At 41.2% G+C, this 21,466-nt stretch overlaps 1 protein-coding gene across 1 annotated transcript in view; it reads right to left on the reverse strand.

The window, feature by feature from the left end:
- Positions 1-1,944: 1,944 nt before the first annotated feature.
- Positions 1,945-21,466, reverse strand: part of TRPA1 (transient receptor potential cation channel subfamily A member 1) — a 46,985-nt gene continuing 27,463 nt past the window's right edge. The window contains exons 15-27 of the mRNA XM_036338710.1: positions 19,181-19,274; positions 17,927-17,986; positions 17,357-17,449; positions 15,973-16,043; positions 15,269-15,431; positions 14,373-14,462; positions 12,779-12,948; positions 10,195-10,324; positions 9,594-9,776; positions 6,728-6,796; positions 6,167-6,280; positions 3,393-3,490; positions 1,945-2,798 (exon numbers count right to left, since the gene is read on the reverse strand). Of these exons, the coding sequence (XP_036194603.1) occupies positions 2,594-2,798; positions 3,393-3,490; positions 6,167-6,280; positions 6,728-6,796; positions 9,594-9,776; positions 10,195-10,324; positions 12,779-12,948; positions 14,373-14,462; positions 15,269-15,431; positions 15,973-16,043; positions 17,357-17,449; positions 17,927-17,986; positions 19,181-19,274 (1,540 nt within the window). The 3' untranslated portion in view covers positions 1,945-2,593. The remainder of the gene's footprint in view (positions 2,799-3,392; positions 3,491-6,166; positions 6,281-6,727; positions 6,797-9,593; positions 9,777-10,194; positions 10,325-12,778; positions 12,949-14,372; positions 14,463-15,268; positions 15,432-15,972; positions 16,044-17,356; positions 17,450-17,926; positions 17,987-19,180; positions 19,275-21,466) is intronic.

The following is a 21,466-nucleotide window of genomic DNA, read 5'->3' on the forward strand; positions in this document are numbered from 1 at the left end:
TGGTGAAAAATGAAATGAAAGGTGCTTTCCCCCCATTACCTTCTGTCCTGAAGCAGCCAAAATATACACACAGGGCAGCAGCAGGACAGTTTCCTTTCTCGAACTTGTTTGAAAAGCACAGCGCAGGCAGGCTGAGTCCAGCTGGGAATTCCCTGGGTCCCCGGTGTCATTAGCAGTGCAGGGCCGAGGCCACCCCGAGCTGACTTTTTGGAATATTTACATGGTAAGGTTAAGTTGGAGGTGTATTTTTGTTCGTGTTGCCTTAAGTCTTCTCCTTTTAAGGTTATGATAGCTGCTTCGAGACTAAGTGGTTGTTTTTCTTTATCAGTGACACATTTTTTCTTTCATTCGAAAGCATCTGATACTTCTTGCCTTTAATCAAAAATTGTAATTACACATATAAAACTATGTATATTAATATAACTGTTAGTGGAGAATTGCGTGGATTTCCCTTCTCCTTTGCTAGTGGAGTGGGGCTTGGGGTTGCCGCTAGAGTAAGAATTTCTGGAGGCCCCCAAGGGAGGATGAGATGTAGTAGAAAGCTTTGTTTACATAGAATTACATCCCTGGGTTGCAGAAGCCCCATTTCCCTTAAACCAGTCCTGGAAAACGTGCAGGCGGGGATCCAGCAGAGCTTAAAAGCAAAGCCAGTGTCCAGTGTTTCCGTTCCAGGGTGGAGTTGAATCCGGCACAGCATCAGGCTAGTAGTCCATCAGTCCAGTGTGTGTGGGGTCCACATGACTGTGGGCCATGTGGGCAAGTGTGAGCACTGCACAAGCCAAGAGTCAGCAAAAGCAGCGAGAGAGCAAGAGAGAGAGAGAGAGAGCCAAGAGAAGGGAAGGGACTCCTTTGTTCAGGAGCGTATGTGGGGTGCACACAATGATAGTCAGCAGTTGTTGGAAGCCCTGTACTAGATGGACAGAAGGTGACACGGTCATATCTTGGAGACAGAATGCCCATTGTAAAGAGGTAAGATAGAGAACAAGAACCAGCATGATAGCACCTCTATAAATAAAAGCACACCTCAAACAACACTGTTCAACATAACACAAGGATACATACATGGCCAAAGAGATTCACCAAAGTGGGTGTCTCCTGGGGAATAAACAAGAGAATTGGTGCAAAGAGGAAAATAAATTAGGAGCAGTACCTTGAGTGGGATGAATGCAGATACACCACTTCCAGCCCCTTATTCATGGATCAGAGTTCTATCTGCCTTTTGTCTAAAATCAGTTTCATATATTTTGTCCAGTAGTTGTCTGATGGGGAGGGAAGTTAGTCCAAAGTCCATTATTTATCATAGCCAGAGAAAGAAATGCCTTTTAACCTTTTAAAATTACTTTAGTACGTTTGCATTTCTATTTTCTTCTTCTCTTTCTATTGCAATGTTTTAGTTGTATCATTTCTACACATGGCTTATAAATGGCAGACAAGGGTCATGATCACAGAGAATGGTAAATACCTTTTTCAAATAATTTATATCTTATTTGTCATTTACTGAAGCCTGGATGTTTGTGTTCCCCCAAATTCATATGTTAAAGTCCTAACCCCCGAAGGTCATTGTATTAATAGGTGGGGTGTTTGGGAGGTAATTAGGTCAGGAAGGCAGAGCCCTCCTGGGTGAGATTAACGCTCTTATCCAAGAGGTTCCAGAGAGATCCTTCCTTCTTTTCACCATTTGAGAATAAAACAAGTCTGTTACCCTGATGAGGGCCCTCACCCAACCATGTTGACACCCTCATCTAAGACTCCTAGCCTCCAGAACTGTTGTTTATTTTAATTTTTTTTTAAAAAAGAGAGAAGCACCTTGAAAAGATGAATGAAGAGGCATGTGACTGACACTGGACATCAAAAGAGAAAAGGGCGTATGCGGTGGAGGCATTTTTACAAATCTCAAAAAAACTAAATGCAAAGAACATCTCACAATAATCACTGAGGTGGCTATATAGGTTTTACATTTATTATGATCACTAAGAAACAAAAAATACAGAAATAACACATGCTATCTGTAGTAAAGTCATGCATATCACAAGGCCTGTGGATTTGAGCCTCAGAGTGGCATCAGGTGTGCTGGGAGCAGAAGGGTGGGGCCATTTATTACGATCAGAACAGAGCACACAGGGTTCCACCCACAGGATCTTCCAACACAAAAGAGTATGCCAAATGGAAGCAGCCGAGGCGACTCTGCACTGTCCAATGCATTACACATTATATAATTATCATCATTATCCAGCAAGACTCTGGTATTGACATTTGCATTCTAGCTCACCCGTTACATTTATTACTCCTTATCATCAAAAATGTATGTGCTAGCAAATCACTTTCCACCCATTCAAATAGTGAGGTAAAGTCCAACTTGAACATATCAGCAAGGATATTCCCAATGCAGAGTGACTGGCAGAAAATGTGATTAGAAAGAGATAGTTTACTTCTACACAGTATTTGGCTTCAGAGGGAGGGAAACAGAATCAGCTTACTGCCTTTTCCTCACTCTCTCCACACTGGCGATCAGACCCCAAGTATATATTGTGCATGTGTGTTAATATGCAGGAGATGCACACGCAGGAAGCCCACTGCTAAAGGGTGACTCCTGCTAAGGGTTCTGCGTTTGGGCCCTTACTGCTTTCAGCACGGAATTCCACTTGCTATTCCTTTGCTCCTGCTGCTCTCTCTTATAGCGGTCTTGGAAAGAACTATGGTTATCTTCGTCCTCTGTCTCCGAGATGATTTCCATCTTCTGAATGATGAGTTTAATAAGCTCATGCTGTTTTTCCAGAAGAGAAGTCACGTCCTTCAGCCTAAAGGGACATACAGGTTTCATGAGTTTATTTCAGCCCTCCACGTGCACAAGGCCTGGGGACCAGGAGTGCTAACAGGTATCGGGTTACCTGTGCTCAGGTTACAGCCTCCGGATAGTCAGAATCCTGGTCAGGAACACATATTTTCAAAGTATAAGCGATTTTCCTACGGTTATACTATTGGTTCACAGCTGGTTTATTTAGGTTTCCATTTTAAAGATTAAAATACTGTTGCACAGAAAGGTTAAGTGCCTTGAACTCAGGTAAATGAACCCTAAAGCCCTTGCATTTAACCACTGTACACTATGCATCTGCTCCTGGGATCCTCACAATCTTTCAGAGCTTTGATGTATGACTGGAGATGGCTCATGAGGGATGCAAGCAGCTCAGGATACTGTTGGGTGAGTAGCAGCAAATAAGTTGTTGGAGGTTCTAGAAACTCTCTCATGATTCTCAAGCCCCTGGCAGCATCATTGAGTTAAAGCATGCCTTAATACAGAAGATAAACACAAATATACAGTGTAACCCTTTACTATGCATCATTATTTAAGACTTTTGAGTTTCTCAAATATGGATAAAAGAAGAAATACATACCGGTATTTCTGCTTCAATATTTCTACTTCTAAAGCTGTATCCGCATTTGGTATTTCTTGTCTTACTTCTTGGGTGCAAAATAATTGGTGAAATATGCACTGTGGGATAAAAGATTAATAGTTACTCACATTAAACTCAATTCGGAAACTATTTCCTGAACACGTGCCATAACTCAACTTCTGAACCAGGGCGTGCTAGCACAGGTATCTAACGAGAGCCATGCCCTCAAGGAGCTCACAGTCTGTTGAGAGAAATAGACATGCAAAGAGCTGTATAACAAAATTATACACATAACAGAGCAAAGTACAGGATATATAAATAATACAAACGGAGGGGTAAACTGGAGTGGAGGACTGTTTAGGAAAAGGTTTAAGTGAATCATTTTCATGAGGAAATTCTCATGAAAAATGTCCATCATAAGTGGCGGTATTTCATCCTGACCTGTGTTGCTCAGTGATTGGAGCGCTGTGTGCACTGAAGGGTATTGGGTTCAATTCCAGGTCGAGGGCACAGCCTGGGTTGCAGGTTACATCAGAGCTACCAGGGTATGTGCAGGAGGCTACAGGGCTATCTATGTGTCTCTCTCAAATTGGTGTTTCTCTCTCTCTTTTTCTCTCTCCCTCCCTCCCACTCCCTCTGAAAAGCAATGGAGAAAGTATCCTCAGGTGAGATTAACAACAAAATAAGTGGTGGTATTTCACACAATATAAGCTATTTCTCTCAAACTGCTCAGCATCGTATGCAACACCTGAATTTCACATGGGGGCATTTCTGAAATGCTATTTTAATATTTTTAAAATTTAGGATCTTTAAATGATTGGTGAACTAGAGAGGATCGAGGGCAGATGTGAAATGACCAGGAGTGAGGTAATTCTAGGAGTCTAGGCAAGAGGAGACCACCCAGCAAGTCTGATGGCCTAAACCTGTGATTGACTGACGTGAGGGGATAGGAAGAGGGAGGGGCAATGTCAAGGCTGCCATCTGCACAGGCAAATGGTGTGGATGTCGATTGACATAAGCAACTTTGGAGAAGGATGAGCTTTTCCACCCTTTCTCTGTAGGGGATGTTGGGAGGGAGTGATTCGTGGGAAGAGTGAAAGGCATGAGCTTGTTTTGCAAGAGTTTGTTTTAAACATGCTGAATTTCAGGGACCTCAGACACACCAGGGAAGATGTCAAGTCAACAGCTGGATACAGGGGCCCAGAATGCACAGAAGAGCTGTAGGCCAGAGACATTAATCGCTGAGTTCCTGTGTTAGGTGGTAATTGCAACCATGGATGTGAGTGAAATCAGATAGGGCGATAGTGTAGAGTCAGAGTAAAGCATAGGCTGACACTTAGGTTCCCTTTATCATGTTATGATTACACAATGGAATCTTATCCTACAAAGAACTCAGAAAAAATATTCATAGAGAGGGGGCCCAGGCATGGTTAAGATTAGCATCCAGCCGAAACCGGTTTGGCTCAGTGGATAGAGCGTCGGCCTGCGGACTGAAAGGTCCCAGGTTCCATTCCGGTCAAGGGCATGTACCTGGGTTGCGGGCACATCTCCAGTGGGAGATGTGCAGGAGGCAGCTGATCGATGTTTCTCTCTCATCGATGTTTCTAACTTTCTATCTCTCTCCCTTCCTCTCTGTGAAAAATCAATAAAAAATATATTTAAAAAAAAAAAAAAAGATTAGCATCCAGTACTTCTGACTCTTAGTATACTTTCCCATTATAATACAGCTATAGGCCCGGTGCACGGAATTCATGCACAGGGGTGGGGGAGGATCCCTCACCCCTGCCTGCACCCTCTCCAATCTGGGACCTCTCGGGGGAGGTCCGACTGCCAGTTTAAACCAACAGTCAGACATCCCTCTTGCAATCTGGGACTGCTGGCTCCTAACTGCTCATCTGCCTGCCAGCCTGATCGCCCCTAACCACCTCTGCCTGCTGGCCTGATTGCCCCCTAACTGCTCCACTGCCTGCCTGATCGCCCCTAATTGCCTCTGCCTCAGCCTCTGCCACTATGGCTTTGTCCAGAAGGATGTCTGAAATGATGATTGAAAGGTCTTTTGGTCTAATTAGCATATTACCCTTTTATTAGTATAGATGGCCTGGCTTAATCTCTGTGTATTTTCTATATGTATTCTCCATGGGTGTGTATCTGTGAATATGTACACATGTGTTCTATATAGGCACACAGACACAGACATACATACATCTGCACATATAAGTAAGTGATATGTGATTAGGAAAAACAGCACACCTGCAATGTAAAAAGGATACTTAAATGGTACACCCACCAAGTGTTCTCACAGGGACGTGGCACATGTTTAACACTGAAGCTGTAGCTGAGCCACATGGAGAGAGGCCACTGCACTGCCCATCACTTTCTCATCCTGCACTGTTTTTTTTTCAAACAAGCTTATTTGTTTCCCACAAGCAGAGTGACTCAGGGTGTGTAGAAAGGCACCCGTTGGGCCTGGCTAATATGGTTCAGTAGTTGAGTGTAGACCTATGAACCAGGAGGTCACGGTTTGATTCCCAGCCAGGGCACATGCCCAGGTTGTGGGCTCGATCTCCAGTAGAGGGTGTGCAGGAGGCAGCCGATGGATGATTCTCTCTCAACATTGACATTTCTCTCTCTCCCTCCCTCTCCCTTCCTCTCTGAAATAAGTAAAAAATATATTAAAATAAGTAAATAAATAAATAAAAATGAAAAGGCACCCTTTGGGGTACACAATGCAGCAGTGTCGCACTGTCTATGCCATGTCTGTTCCATGTACTTACTAGTAACCCTCGGCTGTATCTGGCTCTGTTGGGATAGACGATGATGGATTTCTGATCCACTTTGCGTAGGAACCAGAGCGGCAGCTTCTTCTCTAAGTTGGTATGGAGTTCCACCTAAAGCGCATATTGGATTTATTGATAGGGATCATTCATTAGTAGCTGGAATTCTCACACTGCACAGACCAAAGCGTTAGCACAGCAACTGAACACTGACTGCTGTGTCACTGACGGCTGGGCAGCCCGTTTCCTGGGCCCCTGGCAGCCAATCACCTGCCCCTGCCTTTCACCACATCCACCAGCGCCACAGCGGCTAGCTGCCTGGTTGACCCCATGTTGACCTCGAAAGAGGCTTAGGCAGTGTCTCAATTCCTCTGCCAACATTGTTGTAGGATTTTTTTTTTCATTTTTGATTCTCTGACAACCACAGGTGCACCAGAGAACATGCATTGCAGGCACGGTGGCAAGAACACGCCCGGGCTCAGCAGCTTGTTCTCAGGACTCAGCCACGACTGCGTGTGAACGGTTCAGGTGGTGCTGATTCGAAACAAACACGACCCTCACCTGCATGGCGATCCTCTTCAGCAGGGCGTGCTTCTGGACCTCGGCAATGTCCCCAACGGCCAAACCGATCTGAAGCACAACACGGCATTGCATCACGACCAGTGTAACGGCTCACGTCAAAATGCACTTACGGTCTCCCTGGATGCTGTCAGACTGGCATGGAATTCACCAGCAGGGCCCTTGAACACTTTGCTCCCACAGCCCACGGGGAGCTGCGAAGCCTGTATAACTCCTAACAGCAGTGGCCATGGCGGTGGGTCCAGTAATGGCAAGTGTTATCATGAAAAGTTAAGACATAAAAATAAATCTGAAATTCATTTCAATTTCAAGTAAAAATATATTCTTTTGGAGGAGGATGGGAGTGATGTGATATCAAATGCCGTTGGCAATAGCCATGCACCATGCCTGGAAACTGCAGGAGTTTAGCATCTAAGGTGGACAACATGGAAAAGTTAAAACATTAAAATGAGGGAATGAAGAGATTTATATATTATGTATGTTTGGCTGTAAATGGTACACTTTAGGAGTGGGTGAGGCTCTGGTAATACAAATCCTCCAGAAATCCATGGCTGGGCAGAATTAGGTGAGGGGAAGCTGTCAGCTCAGTTCTACTGAGTCCAAATTAACTCACTCTTCCACTGGGAGACAGTCAGGGCCTATGTCTGCTGACCCCAACCCCTGCTTTCTGAGGCCCGAGAGGCTCACAGTCAAGTGAACTCCAGCTCTGTAAACAAGGGCTCTGTCAGTCCCTCCAGGTTACCACCACATGCCCAGTGCTTAGATTAGTGCGGGACACATAGTAGGCACACAAAAAAGCTGCTGAATGAATGAGCAGGAAAGTCTATTCCAGGGTGTACAAATATAGTCAGCAAGTGGCTTTTATCTGGCAGGATAATGTTTTCTGTTATTAATTTGCAAGTCCCGCGATGGGCAGTCTCTCTGGTTTAGATCTTATATCAGAGGTGCTTGCCTGGCTCTGAAGACATCTGAGTCTGCTGAGCTGTGCGTCCCATAATTTATTAATACAAGTTATAAGCTTGTAAGCCTCGTCATTTACTAATTAAAATAAGCAATACATTAATATTAAATGTTAATCAAATACTATTAATATTTAATAGTAGCTAACATTTGAATGCATATATGTTTTAAATTCTTCATATTAGCTCATTTCATCCTCACAATAACTTAGGAAGTAGGTTTTATTATTGTCTTTCTCTGATTTGTGTCCTCAAAACTATGATAACAGACTCCGGAGATTGGGGTGGGGTAGAAAGTCTGCCCAGCAGAGATGATGCCTGGTCTGAATGTTGAAAGCTGAGAAAGAGTTAACCAAGGTGGGGGGTTCCGGGAAATGGAGAGCAGACCCAGGAGGCAGGAGGAAAGCCTGGCACACCCAGTGACCGCGTGTGCTGCTGTGTGTCTGGGTAAAAGCTGCGGACAGTGGGGAGTTGGATGAAATCTGGGTCGGATCCGGATCATGAGGACCTTATGTGCAGTGCCCATGCACTGAAGCTTTAGAAGAGTCATAGAAAAACCTTTGAAAGAGACACTGACGGGCCCAATTTTTCATGATCAGGGCATCACTGTGGTGATAATTTGTGGGAAGGATTAGACAGAGAAATGAGATGAGATGGAGGAACTCTTCAGCCTTCTGCAGCAGTGGGGATGAGGCACCACGAGGTGCGAGCTAAGAGGAAGTAGGTGGAGAGGCAAATGTTTATTGGCAGAAATGAGGAAAAGGGGGCCGGGTGGGTGGAAAATATCGAGTCAGTCTGAGGAAGGAGAACAGTGTCAGTCTTGGCCCTGGTGGGTCTGATTTTGCTCTGGGACAAGCAGGTGGTGAAGCTCACTGGGTGCTGGCCGTACAGATCTGCGGGTGGCACCGACCTGTACTACTGCTAACCCAGGTTCTCCTCTAGAGAATGGGCTTCCAAACGGAAGTGAGTCTCAGAGACGAATGTGGGCTTCATGTCATTCTTTATTATTCTTAGTTGCCATCTTTTACTTTTCTATGTCACCAAAATAAAACTGGAGTTGTATCAAGTCAGTGAATCAAAACATTGCATAGTCTGTACTATTACTTTTTCTTTCTGGAAACACTGCCCAGCATGGTCCCTGGTGCATAGTCAGGCTCCAAAAAAGTGTGTGGACTATGTGCACATTCGAGTAAATGAATAAGGAAAAAATGTGCCCTGTAATGCCAGCTAGGACTCTCCATGGACTTGGGATGCATTCCTGCCTGCATCAGCCAGGATGCTCAGGGCTGGACAGGTTCTCCGTGGAAGGGCAAGGACATGTCCATATCCGTGGGGGTAGCCAGCCTCTAACTTTTTAGAGGGGGCATCTGAATGACACAAATACCTCTCACCCTCGCTCCCCACTTAAATCTCTGGTCCATGAGAGATTCAAGAGATGAGTTCTTCCTCCTTCACTCCATGAAGGTCTCTGCCTAATCTTTGCCTTCCCCTGCTCCCGGAAACCCTAACTTAGCACACACCATTCATCTTTATATCCTTATAGCATTTACCACCCCCACGACATCATGCTGCATACTTATCTGTTTACTGCTTAACTTCATGACTAGTTTATAATCATGTAGGGGTTGGGTATTGATCTGTCTGTGTCCCGGCATCTGGGTCAGTTTCTGGGTCACTTAGGAGATTCTTGATAAGCATTTGCCAAGTGAATGCATCTTTGCATCCCCTGGGCCCCACGTTGTACCTGGCACACTCAGGCCTCAGTGAAAGAATGGATTTCACAGGTGTCCCTTTTCCCTTCTTGGAGGGAGATAGGGGAGGCTCCGAATAATGATTGTGAAATGCCTCAAATGATCAGCAAATGGGAAATACAAGGATAAATTACTTACAAGTAAATTCATGAGGACGATTGGGACAAACATTGTGAAGGTAATGAGTTGTATAAAGGACAGAAGTGGATATGCCAGTTCATTTCTCAGAAACGGCTCTAGGAAGGCATCACGATAATTAATGTCTCCTAGCATCATGCTGAAGGTCTGGACTATGGAAAGCAATGGAGTGCTGAAAGCATCCTGAGGAGAGACGGAAAGGGAACCATGAAATGCAAAATGCATATAGTGAAAAATGGTTCCTGGAGAGTAAAATGATAAAAATCGTATTTAAAATATTTTTAAAGTCATAGGACTACAGCTACTGAAATACAGGGATAAAAACTACCAATAAACTGGTGGTAAAGTCATCAAAATAATCTTTTCTGCACACAAATCATCGTGCATTATACATAAACATTTTGACAATGGAAAAAAGTCATGTAATAAGGCTATATTTCTCCTGCAGTGAATATCATTTGAATGCCAACATATCAGATAAAATGAAAGTATCCAAATATTGTTGTGTTATTATTGATATTATACACCATTGAGACTTCAGTATAAATATATATTCCCAATATTTACAGCAAGGAAATGAACCACAGGCACAACTCCTCACCTGTATACTCAGGAGGACGTAAAAGCTGAGTCCAAAGGCCAAAAGAAGGAAGACAAACACGACTGTGGACCTCAACAAAGTCTTCATAATTACCTCCAACATAACGATGAAAATCCCACAGTTCTCAAATCTAGGAAGATTTGAAAAATTAAAATATTTATTCACTTTTTTTTTTTCAAATGGAACTCGCATTTGACCCAATAATCCCACTTCTAGGAATATATCCCAAGAAATCAGAAACATCAATCAGAAAGGATATATGCACCCCTATGTTCATAGCAGCACAATTTATAATAGCTAAGATTTGGAAACAGACTAAATGCCCATCAGCAGATGAGTGGATTAAAAAACTGTGGTACATCTACACAATGGAATACTATGCTGCTGTAAAAAAGAAGGAACTCCTACCATTCCCAACAGTCTGGATGGACCTGGAGAGCATTATGCTAAGCAAAATAAGCCAGTCAGAGAAAGATAAATATTGCATTATCTCACTCATTTGTGGAATATAATGAACATAAACTGATGAACAAAAATAGATCCAGAGACAGAGAAGCATCGAACAGACCATCAAACCTCAGAGGGAAGGCGGGGGAGGGTTGGTGGAGGGGTAGAGGTCAACCAAAGGACTTATATGCATGCATATAAGCATAACCAATGGACAGAGATACAAGAGGGTGAGGGCATGTGCTGGGGCGGGGGGGGGGGAGGGGCGGTAATGGGGTATTGCACAGACATATTAATACCTTTATCAATAAAGAAAAAATAAAACTAAAAAACCTTGCAGGAAAAAAAAATACATTTATTCACTTTTCTGGCCCAGTGTATTTCATTCAGGGTCAATATTTATCATGCACTAGGCACTAGTTTCCACAGATGAGATAACTGAGGCCAGTTACTTTCCAAAATGAGACATGAGAATTCATGAAGCATCAAGTCTTATTTTCAATCCACTCACACTATCTGCCTTTTTCCTTTTCCTTTTCTCTTCTTGTTAATGTTTATCTTTCATTGTGTTACCACTTGACCAAAGTAGGAGAGAGAAATCATAGCTTCCCAGTATCCAAGATGCTGCTACCAGGCGATGAGGGGATGAGAGAGACGAGTTGTGTGGTGCCTTGGTGGGGAGTGATGAAATGAGCTCATGCTCCTGGGGCATCTGTCGCAGGCACATACCCATGCTTCACTCTCCCATCCTTACAGCTCCCTACACTTTCCTGTGTCTCCCCAGCAACCTACACTGTAAATGTCTGGGGAGATGATGGGTGTCTTCTGACCACTAACTTGTATTTTCCCTTTGACAAGACACCCTGTTAAAAGGGGAGTCATAAGATTTTAAAGCTGAAAGAGACATCAGAGGACTTAGAAGCTCAGTTCCCAGAGACATCCAGGACCTCGCTCAGGTCACTAATAGTAACAAAGTCAACAGAGTGGCACTGCCTGGACCTATCTTGATGCCTCTTGCCTTCCAGGTCAGAGCTCTTCCCACCAGATCCTGTCCTTTTGGGGGTCGGGAATCAGCCCCACTGCACTGTGCTCAGGACAGCAATGCAGACCTAAGGTGGGGAAAGCGCTCTCCCAGGGTTGGACCGACTTTGGTAAAATGCCGACATCTGACTTACCAGCTGAGATCTTGGGCTAGTTACTAACTCAGTGCCTCAGCTTCTTCTTTTATAGACTGTGAGTAATAACATTTACCTCTTGTTATTGTAAAGATTGTGTGAAATAACATTTTTAAAAATCCTCACCTGAGGATATGTTTAGAGAGAGAGAGACAGAGACAGAAAGAAAGAGAGAGATAAACATTGATGTGAGAGAGAAACATATATGGGATCAAACCAGAAACGTAGGCATGTGCCCTGTCTGGGAATCAAACCAGCAACCTTTTGGGGTACAAGACGATGCTACAAAGAACTGAGCCACCGGCCAGGGCTGAAATAACACATGTAACTCACCAGCAGCAAGTGTGGGAGGCAGGGGAACCTGGTCCTCCTTTCCTCTCTAGAATTAGAGTTTGGGGGTTGACATTTTTCCCTCCTATCACTATTACCATACCTAACACTTCCTTTTAATTGTTTTAATCTAAAGTAAGTAATTATCAAATAATACCAGGCAAAACAAGAATAGCCAATACTTTTATGCCCATTTACTCCCACATTTAATCTAGATTTGACTAGACTGGTGGGTCTGGATTTGAGGTGATTTTTCCACCCAGAGAATAACTGGCAATTATCTAGAGAAATTTTTTATTGTCACACGGGTGGGGAAGGTTACTACTGGTATCTAGTGGAGAGGCCAGGGATGCTACTAAACATCCTACAGTGCACAGGACAGAGCCCCACAAGAAAAATTATCTGGTCCCAAATTTCAGTAGTGCCAAGGTTGAGAGAAACCTGGTCTACACTCTGAACTCCAAACCTCCCTCCCCTTTTCCTTAATAATATAAAAGATATCCTCACAGTTTACAACACTGGAAAAGGAAGAAGCCAGTTACATATTTATGGGACTTAAAATAGCTCTTTTTTATATTAAACATGCCTAAAGGATGTTTAAAGGATATAGAGATCATTGAAGCCAGTTTTACCTCTGAAGATACATTAAGAAGTTCATCCAATAGAAGTAAATGGCAATTGCTCCACATTGCCACTGCACGTGAGCTGGTATACTGATGAACAAGGGTGACACGAAAATGATGCTCGTTGTGTAGATAACCCATTCAGTTCCATTGCTCTGATCCAATAAGTAATTCCTTTTCTGGGGTTAAAAAAAATGAAGAATGACCCCATGTAGAGATCAAGACCTGACATCTTATGGATGGATATATATTTGTAATGAGTCACAAGAGTTTTTCGTTGTTGCAGCTGGGGATTTAGGACCAAGGAGCCAGCTCCTGCCATCCTGAACTGAACTGCGCTCTTGGTTCGTATCACTGTTGGAGGTAGCCCAGCCTCTTCTATTGACCTGGCACCTAGGCAGTCTGATGCCTCTACAAGTTTCTGGGCTTTCCCCATAGAGTCCACTTCATCTTAAGGAAAAATCTGGGGATGGAGGACTGCAGGTTGGCTTCGTAATTCCTTTCTGCCTGTATATAGACATGCATGTGGAATTCCCAGGATACAAAGCAACTCATTCTGCTTCTAAGGAGGTTTGAGACCTGTGCTAAGACTAAATTACCATATCGATTTGGTGTATTTTCTATTCTTAAAGGTGTCACGTAGAATAGGCCATTATCAATAAGAAAATGTGGAGACCAAATCCGTAGTTCTCATGTTTGAAAATGACAAGAGATATTATATAATATGCCCTAAATCATTTAACATACAATAGAACAATACAATCTAACTCTCAGAAATGTGACAATTTACTGAAACTATATACATATAAAAGTACTTGGCAATGTATATGTAAAACAAATGCAAAGCACTATTATCATCATGCAAATACCCATGTGCTCATATGATGTAGAGAGGTACATTTCCATAGAAAATGAGGTATTGTGTAAAAGATATAAAACATAGACAGTAACATGCACAAAAAGTATACTCCAAAAGCGAATAATAAAAGACTGATGCCATTTATCAACCCAAGCAAGGACCTACCGGCAATTTACATAATCCTTGTGTCTGATCTGAACTCGGTTCATCCATTTTAAGAAGTAAAGTAGAAAGTAAAAAGTATGATAAAAAGTTCCCCAATTTTATTATAACTTGACATTTTATGCAATAAATAAAGTATTCCTTTTAGAAGAGGAATAAAAAAACAAACACATTTGCAATGGAGTCTTGGCCCAAGTAAGTTCTTTATAAACAGTTACATTCAAAATTAGAAAATTCAAAATCTAACTTTTATGTCAGCAAAATATTAAGTCGCTATCAGAGAAAACGCAGAAAAAGTCATGTGTAGCCAGACAGACCCACATGGACTTGTCATTCTGGGCCAACTTGGCTTCAGGTGTGTCAACAGGCACCGTCCAGGGCAGAGAGTGTATCTAACATCCCATGATTTCTACACTTGGAGAAGTTTATGCTTGGTATTTCCAATCTATACATTTTTCCAGGTATGTGATTTTATTCTGAAATTAAAATATTTATTCTGCATATTAAAATATTTGCTAAATTAATTTGCATTCTGCATATTAAAATATTTCCAATTTTAGAGAAACAAAATGTATTGTTTACCTGTTGGAAAATCTGGACCAGTTCTTTGCAATATCCTAGTAAGCTTGATAAAAAAACTAAAATCATACAAACTTTTATAGAATATGAATCCTGAAACAAAAAAATAATGTAAGCACTTACAAGGATATACATTAAAACAACACAAATTTCTTAATAATTTCCACTATTACATATTTATTTTGTTATTCTTTCGCTTCATTTCTATGTACTGTCCATATTTGCTTTAAACAGAGAATTACTGTGATGCCAATATAAAGAAGACACATATTCATTTTATAATGTCCTAAGACAGGTTCAGAAATTGCCAATGGAATTCCAAAGGAATATGAACCTATTATTTACTCTGGTAATATTAAAAAATTATTTTACTCTGGTAAAATGTGCATAATATAAAATTTATCATTTTGAGAGTTTTACATTTTATCTGTACATTTACATTTTAAAATGTACACTTCTGTGGCATTCAGTACATTCACAGTGTTACACACCATCATCACCATCTAGTTCCATAACTTTCTCATCACCCCAAAGGGAAATCCTGTACCCACTAAGCATCACTCCCCTCTCCCTACAATCCCTGGCAGCCACAAACTTGCTTTCTTGGACACCAATTTTAAAGTTTTCTATTTCAGCATTCAAGTTAGCATCTCATACATGTCAATTTCTTTATATTAATTACGAACTCATTTACTGACCCATTTATTTAAATTCCCTCTCACTTCACAAAGGACTTTAGGAGAAATTGTTAGCATATATGAATCCTATAGGCTATTTATAATAATAAAAGTCCTGGTATTTCAAACTTATAATAGGGCTAATATTATTAGGGAAAAAACACACTTTTTAATAACCTTTTCTTTTAAAAGGTTGAAATATGAAAATAAGTGGAAAAATACCTTGGTGTCTAATATTTCTAAATGATCACTAGTTTCATTGATGATTCCAGTTGAGTTGAAAGCCATACCTGGCTTTATATTGACAACAAGAAAGGTCATAGGCAGGAGACCAAGGCAATAAGATCCTAGGTTCATAATATGGGCTCTAAACCCATAAGCCAACCTACAAAAGAAAATAAGTAAACCATAATTGAGGAATTTCAACAAAAATATTTCCTTAAGATACCGTGGAAAAAGTAGTTATGATCTCTCTCAGAAATCTATTTGGTAAATCAACTGAACTTTAGAACCAAGAAGACCTTCGAATTCATTTTTTTTCATTTTCAAAAAAGGAATCACAACTTCCCAGTAAGTCACGAGTTACTTAAAAATCTCTCACCAATTAATGGAAGAGCCGAGACATTAGCTCATATCTACTAATTCCATGTTGGCTCTTCCCAGGAACACACCTCTCACTTCATTCATGTCCACTAAACTGCAGGGCCCAGGAGTGCCTCTCATTGTCTTATGTAGTGACTTCCCCTCACCCCAAAATATGTCATTTAATGTAAAAAATAAACATCATCATCATTTTAATACCAAAATATGTCTTCAACACATTTCTTTTTCAAACATGAAAATACCATTTAAACATAATTATTTAGAAGACTTTTAATAAAATTAATGGAGATATTATTAAAAAAGAAATACTACCTAATACCCACCATTTCATAAGTAAATATTCTTTGCACACAGGATGGTTGAGAAGCTCTATGCGGTTATGGTGTACCATTGTCTGAGAAATAAAAATAGATCCATAAAAATACAACCATATGAAGCAATCAAGTATAAATTAAGCTTCTTGTTTGCTGGTTTTATAAATTTATCTGATATTACAAAAGTAACAACTGTTTGTTTTAGAAAATTTGAGAAACCAAAGTTCTATCAAGAATATATTTAAAACACACACACACACACACACACACACACACACACACACACACACACGAGCTACAGAGAACCATTTTATACAGGTGCAAGTATTTGATTCAGTTTCATTTTCTATTTCATTGTCTATTTCATTTTCTCACTAGTTAAAGAAATCAGCTTTTCAATCTTATACAAATTACAACTGGAAAGGACATTTAAGATAAATAAGCAAAAGCTACACCTTTGGTCTTTCCTTGAAGAAACCCAGGCTTATCTTTCTGGAAGCATTTTAAATAGTAAAGTACACATAACAGTGGTTAAATTAGCCTGTATTTTATAAGTTGTCATGAGTTATTGGAGCTACTAATATCTATCTCAAAATTAATTTTTAATTGTTCAATAAATTCATAGAGGAAGTGATGTTAGCAAGATGATGGACGAGGAAGCCCCAGAGCCTCCTTCATCCACTGAGACAACAGTGAGTAGCCATGTCCTTTCACACCAGGAGCTCATCACATACCTGTCACCTGCTTCCTGTGCAGTAGTTACCTTAGTCTGAAACCCTGGTTTAGACAGAAGTAGATCAGCCTCATGGCTTTTATTGCCTCATCTGCTAGGAATGTGCAAGAACTCTTTGGACTAAGAACTGGTTTAGAACAAGTGTCTCAGGAAATTTGGGTCCATACTGAGCATGTAGGGTTTGCTCTCTGATTGCATTTACTCTTCCAGAAGGATCTAAGAGCTTCTGAAAGTCAGAGTTTACCTTGGGGCCAGTGGTCAGCTGAACTTGGAAGCTATGACTGTTAAATATCAAGCCCCGCATTTACAAGTCCTCTGATTTACACTGGAGCAAACTCTTAATTATGTGTGTCTGTATTTAGGTGGACAGTCCATGTTGTCCCTGGTGTATTGGATTCTGGGTTGGGACAGGTTTAACATGACCATGAGGATGAAAGTGATCAAGAGTGTGGAACTTTAAGGAGACCAAATTATAGCAATTGTGGAAAATTATTGCTTTTTTTTTTTTTTTTTTTTTTTTTTTACTAAAAATAAAGGTTGGGGCCACATGACAGACAGACATAAAACTATAAATTCTCCAGGTCCCTTCCTGAACTGTAATACCAAAACACTGCAGAGCCCATGTAGAAATTACCTGGATAATGAAAACACTAGACTTACATTGATGGCTGTGAGAGGCTCATATGTAACATCCTGTGCATTTTTTTTCGTGAATTCTAATGGACATTGAAGATATCTGAAATTATACTCGATCTATAGGAGATATAATTTTTAAAGTCTTAGTTTGTATAGACCCACAACTGTCCTTGACAAATCACAAACACAAGCCTACAATTCTGTTGAAAATTAAATGATTCAAATAAAAGTTGAGTCATCTCATCTGAACTAAAGTAAATTAACTTATTGCATATTACTTTAAAAAAATAAATATCCTAGGAAGCTGTTATTCGATTGATTTTTAACTCATAATCATTGATTTTTAACTCATAGTCATAGTCACTTACACCCAATATAATTCTTCAGGCAATACTATACAAAACAACTAAAATATTAGGAGGAAACTGAGGATCTAAGAAGTAAATTATCTCATAAGTAGGAAATAGAGTAATCTTACGAATGAAGATAATATTTACCACCTTTTGAGATTGGGGAACTCTACTAATACCTTTAATATACTTTAAAGAATTATAATAAAATAAACTTCAAATTGTTATGGTAAAATAAGCTTACATGGTAGTCTCGGCAGGACTTGTCTTCCGTAGAGGGTGTCATGCAGCAATCTAAAAGCACCTTTGGGAGGAAAAGTGGCTAAGATATTGGACAGGAGAGTGGAGAGGAGACAGGATTTGATCCCATCTCTAAAACAATACCTGAGACATCCCTTCCCTTCTTTTGCTTCTTGCACCTCCAAGGTAAACTATAACCCATGTCATTCAGGAACGAAGTTTAAAAAATAAAATATTAACCACTGCACACAGAAATAAACGTGATTCAGTAAAATACCATCCACTTTGAGAAACAAAGTACATTTGCTAAAATGTAAGAAATCTTCCACTGGTTTTGCCCAAGATTTGGCAACTTTCTGGGCTTCTAGAGAATATGTAGATACTTAAGGATTCCTTTGCCCAGCGCCTTGTAGTGATCATTTCTTGTCCCTAATCCACTTCCAGGGGAGCCCTGGGGTCTTTGGCCTAGTTCCTATCTGCATTGCTCGAACCTGATACTGTGTTTGCTTCTGTACCTCGCTTGCTGAGCACTGGGACTGACACGGTCTTCATCTAGAGCAGCATGGCCAAGGCAGCGGGGGATAATGTTACAAGGAGAAATTCTGCAGGCCCTCCAAATGCTTCTTCTTTACTCCTCACAGTTTGGATACAGGCATATATAGAGAAATATCACTCTACTACCAGGGGAGCAATTGCACAAGGAGGACAATACGTGGCAACTAACACGGCATTAGAGCTGAATGTACAAAAGGAGGAGGCAGGAGAGGTGGGAGGGTGCCCCACCCAAAGGAGCAGCTGCTACACTGGCGCAGCGATTCCTGCCTTGTGTGCAGGGAGGCCCAGTCACCAGATCTTCTGATTTTTACAGGAAGCCAGATAGATATCTAGATCTTTAAGGGGGGGCCTCCTAGTTTTAAATGTTAGCTACTAATGCAAATTTGAAACAATAACATGCATTCCATTAAAAACAACTAAAGGATTTGTTCAGCCAGCAATTGCCATTAGTAATCTCTGCTCTAGACTTGGATTATTTGAATAAAAAAAAAAATTGGTTGCCCATATTTTCTGTATTCCATGTAGCAATTGGATTCTTTAATTCAAATAGGTCCTTCCTAAATATTTGTTGGCTTGTGGGAAACTAGAAACTTTTTAAAGTTTGGAAATTGCTACTATTTAGGTTGTGATTACAACAGTAAATCCTCACATTATGTTATATACCAAGCATATACCCAGAAGGAGTTTTGTTTGGAGAGCTTACTTTCATGCATTCGGGGAGGTATTCTACCATTTCCATGACTGGACATTTGTTGCTTGGAGAATTATGACTAAAAGCCTTAAAACATTCTTCCCATCTGTAAAACAAAATAATTTTTAAAAAAACCACGAGTCTTAATTCTTTTGTTCGGCACAACCACAAAGCTACCAACTGATACTCAAGATTGTATCTTTATGAGAAACCTGAATTGATTACAATGGAACCAATATTTGAACCAAGATGAATCCATGAATAAGTGTCCTTGTCCATTAATGGGAATTAGAAATGTAGGCAAATTCCAGGATGGTTGTTATCATTGCTTTTCTCTTTCTCTAAATGCCTTCTAGAAAAGGTAGGCTTTTGCCTTCTTTTTTTTCCTGAGATCGTAAATTGGTCATGTTGGGTAGATATTCACACATTCACATACATGGGATAGCAACAAGAATACAGGATATTTTGCATCTAATCCATTTATTCATCATGTATTGAATTAAACTACAAAGTAACATGGGTCAAGTATGTTAACAAGCACGGGTCCTGCCAGAACATTGCAGAGTCTGCCCCTTTCTTCATTTCCATCCAGGAAGACGGGATAAGATACTTACGATACCAAAAAGGAAATAGATCTACAACAGGAAGTAAAGAAGAGCCCATATGTTACCCCCCAGAGCCAATCTATGTCATAGGAGACTAGTTCTAAAAACTACTCAGACAGATTTTCTGTTAACCCTATCAGCAACTCCAGCTAGAGCAGCGGTTCTCACCCTGTGGGTCGCGACCCCTTTGGGGGTCGAACGACCCTTTCACAGGGGTTGCCTAAGACCATCGGAAAACACATATTGAATATATAATTACATATTGTTTTTGTGATTAATTACTATGCTTTAATTATGTTCAATTTGTAACAATGAAAATACATCCTGCATATCAGATATTTACATTATGATTCATAACAGTAGCAAAATTACAGTTACGAAGTAGCAACGAAAATAATTTTATGGTTGGGGGTCACCACAACATGAGGAACTGTTAAAGGGTCGCGGCATTAGGAAGGTTGAGAACCACTGATCTAGAGCAGTGGTCAGCAAACTGCAGCTTGGCAAACTGCAGCTCGCGAGCCACATGCGGCTCTTTGGCCCCTTGAGCGTGGCTCTTCCACAAAATACCGGCTAGTCCACAAAATACTGACTTCTGAGCATGGGCCACAAAGTTTCAATAGCACTGTACGTGTGCCCGCACGTGGTATTTTGTGGAAGAGCCACGCTCAAGGGGCCAAGGAGCTGCATGTTGCTCGCGAGCTGCGGTTTGCCGACCATGTATCTAGAGTATCTGCACAGTCAGTAGAAAACTTCCGGTTGCACACTTGCATTGATGGGTGCTTCAAAAGAATGATCAGCCAGGGATCCTGAGATGTCCCATGTTCATGAACACAGGCCTTATCTGCCTGGAACATGAGATGGTTCACCTCTGTGTGCACTACTGGGTGACACTGGGCCCTTGTGATTATATAGAAAAACTTCGGCACCAGAAGTGGAAAAACCACCCTCCAACTTCATCATAAAAACTCCTGGGAATCTGGTTCAAAAACCCACCGCCACAAAAGACCATGAGTTAAGGAAGATTCCATTAGATGGCACTAATCACAATAACTTGGAGAATATTTTCAGCAACATCCAGTTTTGGGGGTTCTGTTGGCAGGAGAATGTCGGGGAAGCTCAGATAGGGCAGGGCACAGCCTGCTTGACAATGACCATGGTGCCAGACACAACAATGCCCGAACCCCCGAGTCTCCCAAGTCAGCCACGAAGGCGGTCCAAGCTCCCATGATGTAGAAATTGAAACTGAAGATCAGAGTTCAAACAAAATGTCTGCTGTCACCCAAAGAGTTCATTAAACATTTTCTGTAAGTGGGTGGTGTTCTCAGTGGTTAGAGCAGAGGGTCTGCAGGGCATATAAGGCCCACAAAATCATTTTGTCTGGCCCTGCCAAGATATTAGCAGTGAGTTAATTAATTGTTGGATAATTTTGTATGGCCTGAGAATGATATGATAAATATCCAAATGACCATTAGCAGAGGAAAGGTTCCCCACCCCTGAGTTAGAGCGTCAGCCCGAGCACCAAAGAGTTATGGGTTCAATTTCTGATCAAGGGCACGTACCTGGATTGCAGGTTTGATACCCCCAGGCTGGTCAGGGCTCTCACTCGGGAGGCAACCAATCAACGTATCTCTCTCACATCTATGTTTCTTTCTCTATTCTCCCCTTCCCTCCCTCCCTTCCACTCTCTCTA

The sequence above is a fragment of the Myotis myotis genome, unplaced genomic scaffold, assembly GCF_014108235.1.
Source record: "Myotis myotis isolate mMyoMyo1 unplaced genomic scaffold, mMyoMyo1.p scaffold_m19_p_16, whole genome shotgun sequence".
Taxonomy (NCBI): domain Eukaryota; kingdom Metazoa; phylum Chordata; class Mammalia; order Chiroptera; family Vespertilionidae; genus Myotis; species Myotis myotis.